General features: G+C 41.9%; 1 protein-coding gene across 9 annotated transcripts in view; it reads left to right on the forward strand.

Moving 5' to 3' along the window:
• Positions 1–19,660, forward strand: part of KIF13A (kinesin family member 13A) — a 122,448-nt gene that overhangs the window by 28,923 nt on the left and 73,865 nt on the right. For all 9 annotated transcript variants that reach the window (XM_084850186.1, XM_084850187.1, XM_084850188.1 and 6 more), the window contains 5 exons: positions 8,734–8,794; positions 11,131–11,223; positions 16,535–16,715; positions 17,481–17,568; positions 19,157–19,291. In XM_084850186.1, the coding sequence (XP_084706312.1) occupies positions 8,734–8,794; positions 11,131–11,223; positions 16,535–16,715; positions 17,481–17,568; positions 19,157–19,291 (558 nt within the window). The remainder of the gene's footprint in view (positions 1–8,733; positions 8,795–11,130; positions 11,224–16,534; positions 16,716–17,480; positions 17,569–19,156; positions 19,292–19,660) is intronic.

Here is a 19,660-nt window from a genome sequence, read left to right on the forward strand (position 1 = left end):
AACGTCAGTTTGTTCTCAGCTTTAGCCTTCCTGACGCCATCCCTGCAATTCTGTGCTACCTGCCTGTACTCTTCCTTTGTTACTTGGCCCTCTTTCCACTTCCTATATGTGTCCTTTTTTGTTTGCAGGTCATCTCTAACCTTTTTGTGAAGCCACATTGATGTCAGCGTGGAAACTGAGCCGATAGAACCCCAGAGCAGTTCTGATTCTGAGGAGGATCAGCAATCCATGGGAGAGGAGCCAGATCATCCCTCACAGGCACAGCAGCTGGAAGAGATTCCTCCTGCTGGCATTCCTGAGATAGATAGTGATCCTAACAGTGAGAAAGTGTGGGAACGGGGCTTGCTAGACGCTCGATGCAGATGCAGGGAGCGACAAGCGATGGAGGGCGCGGAAAGGAGGTGTAGCGCCTGTTTGGCGCACAAGCAATGGCCACCTCCCGTGAACCCAAAGGAAAGAGGGAGGATCTCTCCCTAGCCCATAAGTTCAGGGTCTTCAAGTGACTCTCCTTCAAACGGGGATCAACTGCCTACTCGGAGCATAGGCCACTCTGCTGTTCCTTGCTTAGTTGCTGGTGATTAGCATCTGAAAGCGTCATTAAGTTGTAAAAGGATTAAAGCCTTGAAAAGAAATCTTTCGTCTGTGTCTTGAATTGGCTATTGCAGTCTACTGAAAGAGGCCGCCAGGGCACTCCTGACAATTGGCTTCTTCTGTTGTCTTCCACCTTTCTTCTTGTTGGAATTGTTTGTAATTGTGCCTTGAGAATTTCCTTTTTTAAAACCTCCCACCCATCTTGGACTTCTTTTCTCATTAGCGTTGCTTGCCATGGGACCTTACTGATCATTGTTCTGAGTTTATTAAAATCAGCTTTCCTAAAATCCAGGGTACGCGTTCGACTGCACTCAGCTTTTTGCTTCCTTTAGAACCAAGAACTCAAGTACAACATGGTCGCTTTCCCCCAGAGTTCCTGTAACTACAAGTAGCATCAGAAAGAATGAAGCGGCTGGGCCAAAGCCGAAAGGACACTCAGCTGTGGATGTGTCTGGTGGTGAAAAGAAAGTCCGATGCTGTAAAGAACAATATTGTTTAGGAACCTGGAATGTCAGATCAATGAATCAAGGTAAGCTGGAGGTGGTCAAACATGAGATGGCAAGATTGAACATAGACATCTTGGGAATCAGCGAACTGAAATGGACAAGCATGGGCGAATTTAATTCAGGTGACCATCATATCTACTACTGTGGGCAAGAATCCCTTAGAAGAAGTGGAGTAGCATTCATAGTCAGCAAAAGGGTGGGAAAAGCAGTACTGGGGTACAATTTCAAAAACGATAGAATGATCTCAGTACGAATCCAAGGCAAACCATTCAACATCACAGTAATTCAAGTCTATGCCCCAACCACTGAGGCCGAAGAAGCTGAGGTTGATCGGTTCTATGAAGACCTACAACACCTTCTATAACTAACACTCAAAAAAGATGTCCTCTTCATCATAGGGGATTGGAACGCTAAAGTAGGAAGTCAAGAAATCACCAGGATAACAGGCAAGCATGGCCTTGGTGTACAAAATGAAGCAGGACAAAAGCTAATAGAGTTTTGCCAAGAGAGCACGCTGATCATAGCAAACACTCTTTTCCAACGGCACAAGAGGCGACTCTACACATGGACATCACCAGATGGTCAATATCGAAATCGGATTGATTATGTCCTTTGCAGCCAAAGATGGAGAAGCTCCATACAGTCAGTAAAAACAAGACCTGGAGCTGACTGTGGCTCAGATCATGAGCTGCTTCTTGCAAAATTTCGGCTGAAATTGAAGAACGTAGGGAAAACCACTAAACCATTCAGGTATGACCTAAATCATATCCCTGATGAATATACAGTGGAGGTGAGGAATAGATTTCAGGGATTAGACCTGATAGACAGAGTGCCTGAGGAACTATGGACAGAGGTCCGTAACATTGTTCAGGAGGCAGCAACTAAATCCATCCCCAAGAAAAAGAAATGCAAGAAAGCAAAGAGGCTGTCTGATGAGGCTTTACAAGTAGCTGAGGAAAGAAGGGAAGCGAAAAGCAAGGGAGAAAGGGGAAGATCTATCCAACTGAATACAGAGTTCCAGAGAATAGCAAGGAGAGACAAGAAGGCCTTCTTGAAAGAGCAACGCAAAGAAATCGAGGAAAACAATAGAATGGGAAAGACTAGAGATCTCTTCAAGAAAATCGGAGATATTCAGGGAACATTTTGTGCAAAGACGGGCATGATAAAGGACAAAGGAGGCAGGGACCTAACAGAAGCAGATGAGATTAAGAAGAGGTGGCAAGAATACAGAGAAGAACTATACAGGAAAGATCTGAATGTCCCTGGTAGCCATGATAGTGCGGTCACTGAACTTCAGCTGGACATCCTAGAGAGTGAAGTCAAGTGGGCCTTAGGAAGCATTAGTAACAACAAAGCTAGCGGAGATGACAGTATTCTAGGTGAGCTATTTAAGATCCGAAAAGATGATGCTGTTAAAGTGCTGCACTCAATATGCCAACAAATTTGGAACACTCAACAGTGGCCGCAAGACTGGAAAAGGTCAGTTTACATTCCAATTCCAAAGAAGGGCAATGCCAAAGAGTGTTCAAACTACCTTACAATTGCGCTCATTTCACATGCCAGCAAGGTTATGCTCAAAATCCTACAAGCTAGGCTTCAGCAGCATGTGAACTGAGAACTACTGGAAGTACAAGCTGGGTTTCAAAGAGGCAAAGGAACTGGAGATCAAGTCACCAACATTCACTGGATCATGGAGAAAGCAAGAGAATTCCAGAAAAACGTCTATTTCTGCTTCATTGACTACGCTAAGGCCTTTGATTGTGTGGATCACAACAAACTGTGGCAAATTCTTAAAGAGATGGGAGTACCAGACCACCTTACCTGTCTCCTGAGAAACCTGTACGAAGGTCAAGAAGCAACAGTAAGAACCGGACATGGAACAACCGATTGGTTCAAAATTGGGAAAGGAGTACGACAAGGCTGTATATTGTCGCCCTGCTTATTTAACTTATATGCAGAGTACATCATGAGAAACGCCGGGTTGGATGAATCACAGGTCGGAATTAAGATTGCCGGAAGAATTATCAACAACCTCAGATATGCAGACGATACCACCGTAATGGCAGAAAGCGAAGAGGATCTAAAGGATCCTCTAAAGAAGCGAAGAGGATCTTGTTGAGGGTGAAAGTGGAGAGTGCAAAAGCTGGGTTGAAACTCAACATTGCAAAAATGAAGATCATGGCATCTGGCCCCATCACCTCCTGGCATATACTGGGGGAAGAAATGGAAGCAGTGACAGATTTTATTTTCTTGGGCTCCAAGATCACCACAGACGGTGACTGTAGCCATGAAATTAAAAGACGCTTGCTCCTTGGGAGGAAAGCTATGGCACATCTAGACAGCATAGTAAGAAGCAGAGACATCAGCTTGCCAACAAAGGTCCGTCTAATCAAAGCTATGGTTTTCCCAGTAGCAATGTTTGGCTGTGAGAGCTGGACTATAAGGAAGGCTGAGCGCCGAAGAATTGATGCTTTCGAACTGTGGTGCTGGAGAAGACTCTTACAAGTCCCTTGGACTGCAAGGAGGTCAGATCAGTCGATCCTAAAGGAAATCAACCCTGACTGCTCATTGGAAGGACAGATATTGAAGCTGAAGCTCAAATATTTTGGCCACTTAATGCGAAGAGAAAAGCCACTGGAGAAGACCCTGATGCTGAGAAAGATTGAAGGCAAAAGGAGAAGGGGATGGCAGAGGATGAGATGGCTAGATAGCATCACCGATGCAATGAATATGAACTTGAGCACACTCCAGTAGGAAGCGCAGGATAGGAAGGCCTGGCATGCTATGGTCCATGGGGTCACGAAGAGTCGGACACGACTGAACGACTGAACAACAACAAGAACCAAGAACTCAAGTACAACATGGTCGCTTTCCCCCAGAGTTCCTGTAACTGCTACTTTATCCACTAAGTCATCTCTGTGGGTTAGGATCAAGTCAAGGATAGCTGATCCTCTAGTTCCTTCCTCTACTTTCTGTAGGAGGAAGTTATCCTCCACACAAGTCAGGAATTTCCTGGAGGGGCCATGTTTTGCAGAATTTGTCTCCCAACCAATATCAGGGAAATTGAAGTCCCCCATTACTACTACATCATGCCTCCTTAAAACACTGGCTATTTGCTTTTCAAAAGTTTCATCCTCGTCTTCTCCTTGATTGGGTGGCCGGTAGTAGACTCCGATCATCAGGTTCCTTTTATTCTTTGCTCCATTTATTTTGATCCAGATGCTCTCAATGGGGCTTCCAAGCTCATCCTCCTGTATTTCTGTGCAGAGATATGTATTTTTCACATACAGTGCAACCCCACTTCCCTTTCTGTTCCTCCTGTTCTTTTTGAACAATTTATATCCTTCAATTGCTGTATTCCAGTCATGAGAGTCATCCCACCAAGTCTCAGTTATACCTATCAAGTCATAATTCCCTCTTGTATTAAGAGTTCAAGTTCGTTCTGTTTGTTTCCCATACTCTGGCCATTAGTATATAGACATCGAAGACCATGTGCTTCATGGTCTGGCTTTCTTCCTACATGTGTCTGAAGACTATTATTGGGAGGTATCAGAGCTGTTCTCTCCATTGTAGTGCATGAGCCTACATCCATTGTTACCCCCAACTTTACATCTCCCTTCCCCATAGGATTCAGTTTAAAGCCCTCCTGATGAAGTTCTTCATGCTGTGGCCAAACACATTCTTCCCAGCTTTTGTGAGGTGCAACCCATCCCTTGCCAACAGCCCATCTTCCAGGAAGTATAGCCCATGGTCCCAGAATCCAAATCTCTCACGTCGGCACCACCTTTGTAGCCAGTCATTCACCCGGAGTATTTTTCGTTCCCTTTCTATCCCTCTTCTAACTACTGGAAGGATGGATGAGAAAACTATCTGGGCCCCAAAGTTCTTGAGTTTCCTTCCCAAAGCTTCAAAGTCTGATGTGATTTCTCTGTAGCTCCGCTTGGCGGTATCATTTGTTCCCATATGGATGAGAAGAAAGGGATACCTGTCAGTGGGCTTTATGAGTGCAGGCAACCTTTCAGTCACGTCTCTAATCCGTCCTTCCAGGAGACAACATACCTGGCGAGTCCACGGGTCTTCGCAACATAGTTGGGTCTTGATCCCACGCAGCAAGGAGTCTCCCACTACTACCACTCTTCTTGTCGTTGTATGCCTTGGTTTCATCGCTTCTGTTTGACTGACCTTCAGCCTCTTGCTCACTCTTATGTAGGTTCCCCTGTGATTCTTCCTCTGCAGGCTGTCCTCCAGTCTCATCCGCAAGTACCTGGAATTGGTTCCACAGCTCCACTGTTTCCACTGGTGCAGAGTGGCGTCTAGTTCTTCTTCTCCTAACTGTCACCCTTTTCCAAGGAGTATCCTCTACTCCATTTTTTTTCATCTCAGCATTTCCCACTACTGCCTCATCTTGCTGTTGCTCTTCAAGCTTCTGGTCTTCCCTTTGCTGCTGTAGTTCCCCCATTCTGTCCAAGAACTCTTTGTGTTCTCTTATTCCCCAGAGGGTCTACAGTTGCCACTCCAGTCCACTTACTTTTTCTTCCAGCAGCATGATCAGCTTGCACTTGTTGCAGGTGTAGGCCATGTTGTTCTCAGGCAAGAAAACAAACATTGCACACACCTTGCAGGTCACCACCACTGGAGAGTCGTGTCCTTCCATAGCCTCTTTTCCCTTTTTGTGTCTAGCTTTGTGATTGTTCTAGACTAGCCTGTGCCTGCTCCTCTACTCAGTAGAGGTTAAAAGCAGAGTCCCACTGGTGTGGAAGTGTGTGTTACAAATAAATTAAATTATTACAAATAAATGAAAAAAAGTTAGTTAAAAACTAAAATGAAAATAAAAAATAAAAAAATGTTAGGGGCCTCCCCTTGACCTCCTCTGCCGAACTCCCCTGGCCAACTCCTGTTTGCTCCCCCTGTCTGCTCGCTCTGGTCACTCGCTCTCTGGTCGCTTGCTTGCTTCTGTAGTCCCTGGACCAGCTGGAGCAGCTTGCTCTGCTCTGCTCAGCTGGGAAACAGGATACAGTGGGTTTGTAAAAATTAGTGGTTTTGTATTCTAATGTGACTTAGAGCAACTGCCTGCACTATTTCTATCTGACAAGCTCTTAAATCAGGTGCACAGAAAAAATTTGAAAACAGTTAAGTAGGTCTGTCTTTGTAACATGAGAAATTACATGCATATCTGGCTCATTGACAGTCAAAATGAGACTGAGGTGCATATTCTAAGAGTCCACTTTGTCAGATATATGCACTGGATTGTCCATATGTCACTCAGGGTCAGTTCGGATGTTCATTAACATAGTAATAAGCTACATGTATGTTGGATGTAGGTCTCCAGGTTGCACCTGCATGCAGGAAGTAATGGGACTGGTGTATGCATATGTGTAAATAACTTGAATTTTGCTTTGCTTTCACTTGTTTTGGTGTGTGTGTGTGTATGTGTGTGTGTGTAGGCTTTGGGACAACTGTGTGTACATTCATATACCTGGATTGGATTCTTCCTCTAGGAGGTGGAAAGCACACATAATCTTAATATTCATGTCCATATTCCACCACATGCAGAAAGGGTAGCTGAGGGCCAGAGATGTGATATGGAATATCCATGATGAGATCTGTCAAAATTGGCTTTGTTTTTTCATCTGTAAAATTGCCATGGTGGGTGTTTTTATTGGAGTAGCAACTCAGGGGAAGGGAATCCTTCATCCTTTCTCTTGAACAGCTCTCCCAATTTAAGTTGTACTTTCTTGAAGCTGCTGTCATTCTGCTGAAGGAAGAAAACATAGGTACAATACAAGTAACCATATTTTTCCCCTGGTAGAGCTAATGGCACTTTGGGTACAGGGACTTAATTTGGTAAACACTGCAGATGGAGAAACACTCCCTCAAATCTGGTGCTTTGATAAAAATCAGAACTCCTCATGTTTTAAAAATGTGTGTGCTTTTAAGAAAGAATGGATCTCCTGCATTATGTGAGTTTGATTTTGAGAAGTTCTCAGTGTAGAAAGAAAGGAGTTGGGTTTGGATGCAGGGAGTTTTTATGATAATCAACATCTGAACTCTCTATAGACGTGAGTCTTTAGCCATTTGTGGCTGTTTCTCTAAACGTAGTTAGAAAGAAGATTCTAGGAAGTAGTAATTAAATTGCTTATTAAATACATACCATATATTGATAGAGTAATAAGCCTATTAATCAGAATTCTGATACTAGGAAATGAATAACAGCTTATTTTGCTTTAGTGCATTGCTGAATTAGATTAAATTATAGCAACACTTGTTATAAGAATAGCATATAAGGAGCATCCTGGATAGTATATGGGATATGAATTCTGTTGAGTCTCTGTCCACTGCCGATTTACAGTGAGACTCCCAAGCCAGATGGGCCAGACGAGAGCTGCCTGCTCTGCTTGCAGTGCATACCTTATACACCACACATCTGTTGTGTTAGTGCTCACTATAGAACTGTTTACCCAATTGAAATGAGATGCTGATTATTCTTCAGACAGAGATTTTTAAGATGAATTTGAAGCCCTTCTTTGAATTTGAGAATTTAATGGTAACATTTGGGAGGAAAGAGTGTTCTCAGGTATGTGGTGATGTCATCAACAGCAGCGTTCTAGTTAAGCCACCTCTGTGTGTGTGTGTGTGTGTGTGTGTGTGTGTGTATTCCTCAAATTTTCTGAAAGCTGAAAAAAAATTGGGACTAAATTAGCTAGAGATAATGAGACTTTTTTCCTAGACATTTTTTCTACATTTGTCATCTCAGTAGTACTATGAATTGCCAGTGTCTTCAAAAATCTAATGAATGAACTCAACTGTCTAGCTTTTCTTTGAAAGACATACATATAGTAGTGCTGGATGATTATTTAAATCTATCCCAACCTGAGTTCAGGCCTGGTTCCATCTGAGATGGAAACAGCCTTGGCCACCCTAGTAGATCACTTATGCTGGGGAATGGATGGCAAGAGTGACCATGTTGGTTCTCCTGGATCTCTCAGTGGCTTTCAGTACCATCTAACATGGTATCCTTCTGGATCGTTCATCCAGGCAAGGCATGGGGGCACTAGATTAATAGTTTCAGAAATAGTTTCGTGCTTGGGGACTTCTGTTCTACCCCATGGCCATTGGTCTGAGGGGTGGAGCAGGGTTTCATCTTGTCCCCTATGCTTTTCAATATCTGCATGAAACTGCTGGGGGAGGTTTGGGCTGAAGTGCTATCAATATGTGGATTAGACTCAGTTCTACCTCTCATTTCCATGTTATGACCTGAAGGAAGCTGTTAAACTCTTGAACTGGTGTCTTGAGGCAGTGTTGGGATGGATGAGGGCAAACACATTGAAACTTAATCCAGACAAGATGGAGGTACCATGGGCAGGAAAATTGACCAATCTGGAATACATTTGTTTTTAGAACAACTGCAGACTATATGTGAACTACACTGAAAGAATGGTACTTTCACTACTGTTGTTGGTCGTTAGCTTTCAGGAGTATATAAAGTTGAAAGTGTCATATTCCAGATAAGAAAGCAAATAGGTGAAATAATCAGAGAAAAATATGAGAGTAAATTCAAATATTTGAATTAGTTTTTTCAAACCTGCAGATACAATTGTTTTGCTATTCAAACTTAATGTTTTACATTCTTATGCAGGTGTTTGCCTTTGATTACTGCTTCTGGTCTATGGATGAATCAAACACTGCAAAATATGCAGGTATAATTTTTCACTGCCACTAAAATTATGTTCCCCAACCTTGTTTCTTGTGTACTCTATTTATGTACAGTTTGTGTACAGAACTGAATTTAATTTTTAGTTCTAATTCTTTTGTGATTTGGTTATGCCCTTGGTAGAGAATCTAGTATTTCACTGTAAAGTGTGTATCTTAGTACCTGTAGATCAGGGTTGACCCAAGATATTTTACTACCTGAGGCATAGCACCAAATGCCGCCCTGCCCATTCCAATATAAGAAAAGTCAAGGTGCATACTACCCTGAATACATACAGATTTGGTTTTAAAGGAATATTTTATTTCACAGCATTCACAGTTAACTATAAACTTGATATTTAATTTCAGAAGAATAAGTTGGTTTTTAAGTAGCACTTCATTCTGGATTGCTTCCCACTGAAAGTTCAGTCTATGGCCATTGCTTGTACAGTATGACTCCTTGGATGTAGAAGAAATAATATTTTATTCAAAATTGAATTGCATTATTGTGAATTAAGCTAAACATACATTTAGGGTGTAATCCTATGCATGTTTAGACAGGAAAAAGTCCTACAACTACCTGCACTCCCAGTCAGCTTGGCTGGCTGGGGTATGCTAGGGGATGTAGGGCTTTTTTCTGTTTAAACATGCTTAGAATTGCACCCTTGATGTAAAATAAAGCCTAGGGTGTTGAACTGTGTCTAAAGTGCCATTCTTGACTATATTCTTATGTGCTTTTCAGGTAGATGCAGCGTTCGCCTTTAGTCTTCCTTTAGGAAGCCAATAGAAGTACCTTTTCTTGTAGCTAGTTATTGTCAGATGTTGGGGGGAAATCAACTGTAATTTTGTTCCAAAATAAAATGTTTTTTAGCTAGTAATGTTTACATTTGAATACTCATAGTTTAAAAATGTGTGCTACTCATTCACAATGTTTAAGGGCGCAATCCTATTACTTCCACGTCCAATGCTCATAAGCCTCTGAACTCAGAGGCTTATGAGCATCCAGTGCAGAGTGGGAGGAGCAGCAGTGAAGATTGTCACCTCTGCTGCTCCTCCCACTTGCATTTTAGCTAGAGAGGCTCTTTTGCCCGTCTAGCTGGGGCTCACTGGAAACGGAGGGAGGGAGGCTGGAATGGCCTCGGGATAGCTTGTATCCCAGTCTCTCCAGACAGCTTGTATCCTGGCCTTTCCCTCCCTGCCCACTGGAATGCTGTCTGAGGCTGCTGGTGCAGTTCTTGCCACACCGGCTGCGAAGAGGAGGGGGTAGGGAGCGCAGATTCCCAGCTCTGAGGTCAGAGCGCTGTCTCCGACCTCAGATCTAGGAATCGGAAGTATCCTATGGCCCCTCAGACACCAAATGCCGCCCTGCCCATTCCCCAATATTTAGGATTGCTCTCTAAAAAGAGTTCTAAGGAGAGAAGGTTGATCAACCTGATTTAATTTAATACACTCATAATTCACTTTTTTGTATATGTGTGCTGTTGATTTGATAGTTTCTATCAAGGAAAGGAAATACCGATTTAGATAGAGGGCCAGTTTTTTAAAAAGCACAATTCGTATTTATCTATTTGTACAGTGTGTTCTGATCTCTTAATACCATGGGCTGATAAACATTGTAAGGAGTGGTTGTACTGGTAGGGTTATGACAAAACAAAGTGGTGCAGGACAGTTCATTCCTGTCACCTCTCAGAAGACAGTACTGATAATGACATAGTAATTGTACTGAGTTGGATGACCTGTGCAGCAGTACACATCCGATGGACAACCAAACCACGAATTTTGTACTTACGTGGACACAATTGTAGCATCTTAAGTTGAGGCATTTGATATCCATGGTTAAGATGACTGCAATAAAATAAAAAAATACCCATGTTGTTCAATTACAACAAAATTCATAGGCAGCAAAGGAATAGTTTCTAAGCAGTATGTGAGCTTTAGAGTTACTCAAAACTTTCTTCCTGTGGCTGGATATTATAAAAATAATGAAAAGGTAAGAGAAGATAATTTACTCAGATATCCATTTTTTCATTAACATAAAAATGTATTCATATATTGGGGAAGAATTCTGGATAACTAAAACATATGCATATTGCATTGTGACCATTGGTTGGTGTTACTGAAGGCATTTGTTTACTGTTTGACTGTAAGGAGACAGTTGCTCTGTGATTATTTAAATAAGACACACATACATTCGGCATGGATTTAGATGTCAGCTTTATTCTCCACAACCGTTACTACTTTTTTCTTGTCTTTTTTAAACATGAAGATTTGCTTTGGTTTTGGTGGCAATAAAACATTTAATGTTTACAGATTTTGTCTCTCAATTATGTATTACATTTTGTAGGTCAACAAGTAGTGTTCAAGTGCCTTGGAGAAGGAATTCTTGAGAAAGCCTTTCAGGGATATAATGCTTGCATTTTTGCCTATGGACAAACAGGTGAGAGGATTGTCTTTCTGGGTTACAAGTGGGAATGTTTCATTGTCCCAGGGGCTTATTTGGGGAAGGGAAAGCCACTCACTAGTGTCTTCCTTCTCCAGTGTGAACCTCTCCTTGAGTTCAGGGCTGGATTTCTCCATAGCTGCTTTACTCTCCTCCCACCCTGGCCACTTCTCCCTTAAGATAGCTGTGTTTTTTTAATGTTTATATAGATCGATATAGTGTATATATGCATGCGCACGCGTGTACACACACACACACACACCCCTGCTGAATTCTCACTGCCCAATTAACTTTCTAGATTTCTCACTTTCAGCCTTGTCACTTTTACTGCGCAGCAGCTCCCTCAGTTGGTGTCACTCCCTGGGTTCTGGTATGCTGCTCTCATTGTGGATATGTCACAATTTAACTGTAACTTGCAGACATGTTACAACTAAAGCCATTAATATAGAGCAACCAAAAAAACACCATTGGTTCTATAGTTTTCTGTTGAATGAGTTAGGGTGTGTGTGTGTGTGTGTGTTTTAAACTACCCTGAGAACTAGTGTTTCCTGAAGGGGGGTGACCCAAACCAAGGATAATAAAAGCAAGAGAAGGAACTCGTGTTTCATTAGATAAGTAGATATAAACCCTGTGAAGTTTTGCTGGAACCAGTTCCAACCTTCCTGCAAGGTAGGACCACTCTGGAACTAATTCCAACTCTCCTACAAAATACGACTGGCCTTCCAGTCCCCCAGAATACCCAGTAGCCACCCTCCTAGGCCAAGAGGCACTGAAATTAGCACGGAGGTTATGCAGAGAAATCACACCAACTGGATAAAGATTGATTAAGACAAAAATAAAGGGGTAGAGGGAAAGGGAAGAATGGAAGTAGCAAGTTGCACAAGAGGGTACAAAGCCAAATTACTTAAACATACACAGAGCTTTATGAACGCACACCCAAACAAAATAATAAAGCCACCTGGCCTATCCTTAACATGCCAACGTATGGGTCCCCCAGGACAGCAACCAGCTGTCTTCAGGTCCAGAACCACCAGGACGAAGGGAGACACCATGCCTCTAAAAGCCCAACCCTGGCAACCCAGTGCAGATTTTCCTTTAGCCAATCACCTGCTCAGCCCCTGGGTGGCCGGCCCTTGCCTCCAAAGAGGCTGGAACTCCCTACCAACTACAGCTGATAGCATTTCCCAATTAGTAGGTATTGTGCCTGGCTTTGAGCAAAGGGCTGAGGAGCCTCTAGATAATATACAATTCCAGTGGTTACATCATCAGATGTGACAGCCCAGCCTAATCTCCTAGTGGAAAACAGGCTGTCATTCTTGACAAACCAAATTATGGTCATTATCATGTTACAGTGAAGGTGATCAGAATTCACAGTCCTGTGTAGCTGCTTTTCTCTTGGGTAATAAGTCCATTTGTACTAGTGGAATTGCCTGATGCCGCTTAAAATTTGAAATTATCACTTTGTATACATTTCTAGTGATATCTCATACTCGTTCATTTTAAATGGATCCAGTGCAGACCAGAGCAAATGGCTCTATCCATGTGTTCGTATTTTGAGTTGATAGTAAAAAGTTCAGTGTATGATATTTGGGGAGAGTTAGGGCAGAGGTATGTTATCCTTAAGAAAAATCTGTCCAACAAAAGGATCTGTCAGTGGGAGCCATCTTGAAATGTGCATATCTTATGTTTCTAGAACATGAACTGATTTTATGTACATTCCCAGGCTTTTGTCTGGAACAGAAACAAAGCTCAGACTCAGCTTGGTTAGCCAGTGGTATAGAGGAGACTAAATAATGTGCTATAGTGGTGTGAAATAACAAATCCCTGGGTCAAATTTCAGCTCTACCGTGAACTCAGTGGATGACCTTAGGCAAACCATATTATCTCAGCCTCATCACCCTATCTGCAATATGGAAATAATGTTGGCCTATTTTACAGGGATGCTTCCTCATGCACAGTAATGTATCTGAAGTGCTTTGAATACTCCAAAGCACTAAATCAATGCTGAGTATCATCATCTTATGCATGTGGCCATATCAAAGCATGAAGTACTTGTTCCCCATAGTAGGTACTATTCCAGAATCATTTTTTAAAGATCAAATAGAGGCAAAACAGTATCTTCCAAAACTGAGTTTAGATTATAGGCAACATGTTCTGCACCAAGAGCCAAATAAGTTGGAGTGTTGTGGTCTGTTTGCATAATGCTCAGATATTAAAAAATCCATATTACTTTTGCATTATTATAATGGGGGGGGTGTTGCAGTTAGTGAGTGTGTCTCACCACTTTGCAGTGAGAAGCTAAGTCTAGAAATAGTAGTTCTTAAAAGAGGTAGTGATGGTTACCAATTGAAATATCAATTTCAGAGTCAAAAATGAAAATATACTTGCCTCAGGTTTATAAACTTTTAAAACAAATTAACATAACCAAAATTTTGCAAATGTTTAGGTAGAAATTCACAAAGTCAAAACCTGTAAGCACTTAGGGAGGTAATCCCTAATGGACATTTTCTTGAACTTAATAGAACTGACTCCTGAATAAAGATGCTCCTGGATCTCATGGTAGGTTAGATTTAAATGTATCTGGCTTTGATGAGACAAATGATCAATAAATAGATAATGCTACATATTCTCAAGCTGAAAAAACAATCTTACTATGATTAAGGATTATCTCGAACTGTGGGCTCAGTACTGGTCTATTCAGACAGGTACCCAAGGAGAAGACAAGGATGAAACTTTTGAAAAGCAAATAGCCAGTGTTTCAAAGAAGCGTGATGTAGTAGTAATGGGGGACTTCAATTTCGCCGATATTTGTTGGGCAACAGATTCTGCAAAACATGGCCCCTCCAGGAAATTCCTGACTTGTGTTGCTGATAACTTCTTCCTACAGAAAGTAGAGGAAGGAACTAGAGGATCGGCTGTCCTTGACTTGATCCTAGATGACTTAGTGGGTAAAGTAGCAGTTACAGGAACTCTGGGGGAAAGCGACCATGTTATACTTGAGTTCTTGGTTCTAAGGAAGCAAAAGCCGAGTGTAGTCAAACGCGTACCCTGGATTTTAGGAAAGCTGATGTTAATAAACTCAGAACAATGATCAGTAAGGTCCCATGGCAAGCGACTCTAACGAGAAAAGGAGTCCAAGATGGGTGGGAGGTTTTAAAAAAGGAAATTCTCAAGGCACAATTACAAACAATTCCAACAAGAAGAAAGGTGGAAGACAACAGAAGAAGCCAATGTGGCTTCACAAAAAGCTTAGAGATGACCTGCAATCAAAAAAGGACTCATATAGGAAGTGGAAAGAAGGCCAAGTAACAAAGGAAGAGTACAGGCAGGTAGCACAGAATTGCAGGGATGGCGTCAGGAAGGCTAAAGCTGAGAACGAGCTGACGTTAGCGAGGGATGCTAAAAACAACAAAAAGGCTTTCTTCAGCTATGTGCAAAGTAAAAGACAGAGGAAAGAAATGGTTGTTCAGCTATTAAATAAGGATGGAAAATGATAACAGATGACAAAGAAAAGGCAGAGGTGCTCAATTCCTACTTTGGCTCAGTCTTCTCCCAAAAGAGGGCCTATGACCCTCCTGGCAAAGGCGAAGTACAGGCTGAAGGGGCAGGATTGCAGCTTGAGATCGATAGGCATATGGTTAAGGAACACCTCATTACTTTGAGTTCAGATCTCCAGGGCCAGATGAACTGCAACCTAGAGTAATAAAGGTATTTCTCTCCCAACGAATATCGGGGAAATTGAGAGCCAGTGTGGTGTAGTGGTGAGAGTGCTGGACTGGGAGCCGGGAGATCCGGGCTAGTCCCCACTCAGCCATGGAAGCTCACTGGGTGACTTTGGGCCAGTCACAGGCTCTCAGCCCAACTTACCTCACGGGGTTGTTGTTGTGAGGATAAAATGGAGAAGAGGAGGAGGAGAATGTAAGCCACCTTGGGTTCCTTGCAAGAGGAAAAAAGGCGGGATATAAATGCAATCAATCAATAAAAAATGGAAGTCCCCCATTACTACTACATCATGCCTCCCTGAAACACTGGCTATTTGCTTTTCAAAAGTTTCACCCTCATCTTCTCCTTGATTGGGTGGCCGGTAGTAGACTCTGATCATCAGGTTCCTTTTATTCTGTGCTCCATTTATTTTGATCCAGATGCTCTCGATGGGGCTACCAAGCTCATCCTCCTGTATTTCTGTGCAGAGATATGTATTTTTCACATACAGTGCAACCCCACTTCCCTTTCTGTTCCTCCTGTTCTTTTTGAACAAGTTATATCCTTTAATTGCTGTATTCTAGTCATGAGAGTCATCCCACCAAGTCTCAGTTATACCTATCAAGTCATAAGACTTGGAGGAGGAGGTGCAGGGAATGCTAATCAAATTTGCACAGAATTGGGTGGGATAGCTAATACTTTGGAAGACAGAAACGAAATTCAAAGTGATCTTGATAGACTGGAGTGCTGGCCAGAAAACAACAGAATGACATTTACTAGGGATAAATGCCAAGTTCTGCACCTCAGAAAAAGAAACCAAATGCACAGTTACAAGATGGGAGATACGTGGCTCAACAACACTACAAGCGGGAAGGATCTTGGAATTGTTGTCGATCGCAAGCTGAATATGAGCCAGCAATGTGATATGGCTGCAAAAAAAGCGAATGCTCTTTGCTGGTTAAGGGTAGATTCACCTGTTCATTTTTATAGGTTTGTTTCGTAGATGTCCTTGTGCATCTCCATCTTCCAAATCATTCTGAGGAGATGGCAGCTGTACTTGCTGTTTATATTTGTGTTTAGAGGCATATTTCAAGATGTGCAGTTTGTGACAATGCACAAAGATGGCACGGCAGAAGACTAACTGCCAACCTTTACACTTCCCTGTAGTCAGGTTAAGCAGATATTTCTCACAAACGAAGTAGCTACATTATTCATAACATTTTAGTTACAGCTAAATAACTTTACATCCCTAATGTTGACCATCAGTTCCTTTCTTCCTGGATGAGTTATCCTGAAGATGGGAATGATAAGGCAGCTTGCACTGCCCATAATTTGTTACCTGTTTATTTTGAGAGAGGGAGGGAGTGCGCACAATTGATGACAAGGGTGCAGACAACCTAAAAGTTACCTGTACTGACTTATCTGTGTACACTCTTGCATATAACTGGTACTTGGAAGAACAAGCTGACTTGTGTTAATCTATCATGCAGTTTAGGTGTACATACAAATTCTAATGTGCTTGTGGGGTGGGAGTAGTATAGGAATCCCCTTAGAAATGTCAGGATGGTTTTTAAAATGCATGTTTTTTATATTTATTCTCTTTTAGGCTCAGGAAAATCCTTCTCAATGATGGGCCATGCAGAGCAGCTGGGTCTCATCCCACGTCTCTGCTGTGCTTTATTTCAGAGAATCACTTTGGAAGAAAATGATTCACACACCTTTAAAGTTGAAGTGTCCTATATGGAAATTTATAATGAGAAGGTCAGAGATTTACTGGACCCTAAAGGGTGAGTAACTTGTGTTAGTCGACATGGCAGGTTTACATATGAAGTCAGCAGACCTGCATTTAAAGTGACAGGTCTGCCATTGTTATGTGTAGTGTAGATCTGGCTGTGCTGACTACAGAGAGCTATATTTACTGAAATGAAAATGTCAGCCATCTACAGTGGGTGTGCTCCTAAAGGCAGCTGGCTTTTAGAATTTCCCTCATTAGATGTGTACAGATGTTGAATTCTGAAGAGCAATGGGAGCAACTTCTCTCTTACTGGCATGGCACTGCTATTATAGTAGCCTGATACCTATACAAAAGTAGTGGGGGATGGTGGGGAAAAAAACAGATTGTGGGCTGGGGGCAGGGGTGGGGAGGCTGTTAATTTCATTGACATGGTTGGCACATTAATATGGTTCGCACAGCGGCAAACGGTGCATGCAGCATGCAACCTGACAGATTGTAGGTTAAGTAATCCATGATTTGTCACCGTTACATGTGAATGGGGCCATTGTCTTGTTCTCTAACCTTATCTTGCAACTGGTTTCTCCATGTCCTATAAAGTCTTTTCGCATTGGGCTGTGAAAATGGCAGGAACTTAGAGGTTATGGGAAAAACATAGAGGAATTAAATGATGAAATTCAGATTGTAATGTTATGAGAAGCTGTGTTTGATTAAAGTAATTGGTTGTGTAATCAACCCTTGAATTTCTAATAAATTAAATTTTTCCCTATGAAGTAAAAGTTTACAGGTTGTTGAATGGGTAATACTTTTTGTTTCAAAGGAGTCGACAGTCCCTCAAAGTTCGTGAGCACAAAGTTTTGGGTCCATATGTAGATGGTTTGTCTCAACTAGCTGTTACTAGCTTTGAGGTAGGTAAAGCACACATTTAATGGTATTCCTAGGGTTGGGGTGGGGGAAGAGCAAATACTGAGGCCATATAGTACACCACTGTGTGCCAGGCTGGGTAAACAGTTGAGTGAGTGAATGACTTGTGCACTTGCACTCTGAGAGAAGAAAAGAAATGTGCTTGTGCGCGCACACATGCAAACACAGAAACACACATGTGCACACGTACATATGCACTGAAGGAGGAAAGTGAACTGTATATATTCAGGCTGATGTGTATTTTAACTAAGAAACTACTTTTGCAAGAGATTTTAATATAGAAATCATAATGGGCAATATCCTATTCAGCAGTAGCGCTAACAATATGTTGTTACGCTACATTAGTTACATTAGTAGCGTAACAACGTAATTAGTAATTACGCTACATTAGTAGCGCTAAATTACGTTGTGCTAGTGTAAGCTACTTCTAGTTCAGCACCAATAAAGTTTACTGGTGCAACAGGTTTTCCAGGGAAAACCATTGTACCAGTAAATGTTATTGACATTGCACTCAACGTAGCTTATGCTGGTGCAATGTAATTTAGCTCTAATACTGAATAGGATACTGCCCATTAGCAGTGTATTAGCGATTGACAAATTTCAGATATTTGAGTACAAATTAAATTATGTCAGCAGAAGATAAATTAATTCACCCACCTTCTATTTCCAAAATTATTGGCGGAGGGAGGAGTAAAGTTTAACAGCAATCATATTAAACTTAAGCAAACCTATATATCAGATGTGATGTAACTATCTTCGGCCTTTATACGTGTGGAATATCTAGTGATTCAAGGTGAAATAAATTCTTGATCTAATTACGTGAAGATCGTATTAGTGTAAATGGCACAGTTTATATGTCATTAACAACCCATGCTTAACAAACCATGGTTTGTTGAGAAGATGAGCAGGAGCTGGTGTGCATACTGGTGTCTGTCCACCCGCTATTGCTGTGACAAATAACACAGGGGCGCTTTGTGGGTTGTTTATCATGACATCCAAACTCAGAATGCTGGGGGACAAACCCTTGGTTAAACCCATGGCTTGTTATGTGCGAACCAGGTCATTGTGTTCATCTACCCAAATGCATTTGTGTTGGCCTGTTTAGTCATTCAACCATGTTTTGAAATACGGACTTTAAGAGGATGTATGGGATCAGTTAAGGACAGGTAAAAGGTGTTCAAAATTAGCTTACACTTAGTTAGATATTCCACCCCACCCTGAAGGCTCAGTGCAGGCAACCAAGCCTTCTCATACCCCAGCAAAACAGAATACAATGTTTTTAAAATCACTGAAATGTCTCCATCCTTTTCTAACTTAACCCTAAGCCCCTACTTTTGTCAAGTTATTTGGCTTGGACTTCGAGTCCATCATAGAGGGGAGTTCCATAATGGGATGGTGCGCAAAGAACATGCTTAACATGTGATGCTTTAGGGAAAACTCATGTTTATTTGCACCCCAAAATTGTATTTCACATTTTGTGATGTGCTATATGGTAGTTACCATAAATTGGGAATGTTCCAAATGGGAAGAATAAGTTCATTGTCACATCCATTGTTCTTTGTTGTGCTTCAGGATATTGAATCATTGATGTCAGAGGGAAACAAGTCCCGAACTGTTGCAGCAACCAACATGAATGAGGAAAGCAGCCGCTCCCATGCTGTATTTAATATTATAGTAACTCAGACACTGTGTGACCTGCAGTCTGGTGTAAGTGCATGGAGTCTATGGGCTTTCTGAAATGTTATTACATTAGTCATGTGATTCAAAAAGTGAACTTGTATGTCTCATCTCGTTGATTTCAGTGGCACTCACTCCCAGATACATGGTTTTTAAAACAGGAGTGTCATTCTCTAAGGTTTAGAAGGGATCTTAATAAAAGCAGTTAAAGGCACAATCCTATGCACGTTTAGACAGAAACCCCCCCTACAACTCCCAGTATGCCCCAGCCAGCGTGCCCCAGCCCCATGGCTGGCTGGGACATGCTGGGAGTTGTAGGCCTTTTTTTTTCTGTCTAAATGTACATAGGATTGCACCCTAAGTCTTGAATTAAAGTTTCTACTGTTGTAGGCATATAAG

The sequence above is a fragment of the Heloderma suspectum genome, chromosome 4 (assembly GCF_057233095.1).
Source record: "Heloderma suspectum isolate Gila_16-S chromosome 4, 16-S_ref, whole genome shotgun sequence".
Lineage (NCBI taxonomy): Eukaryota > Metazoa > Chordata > Lepidosauria > Squamata > Helodermatidae > Heloderma > Heloderma suspectum.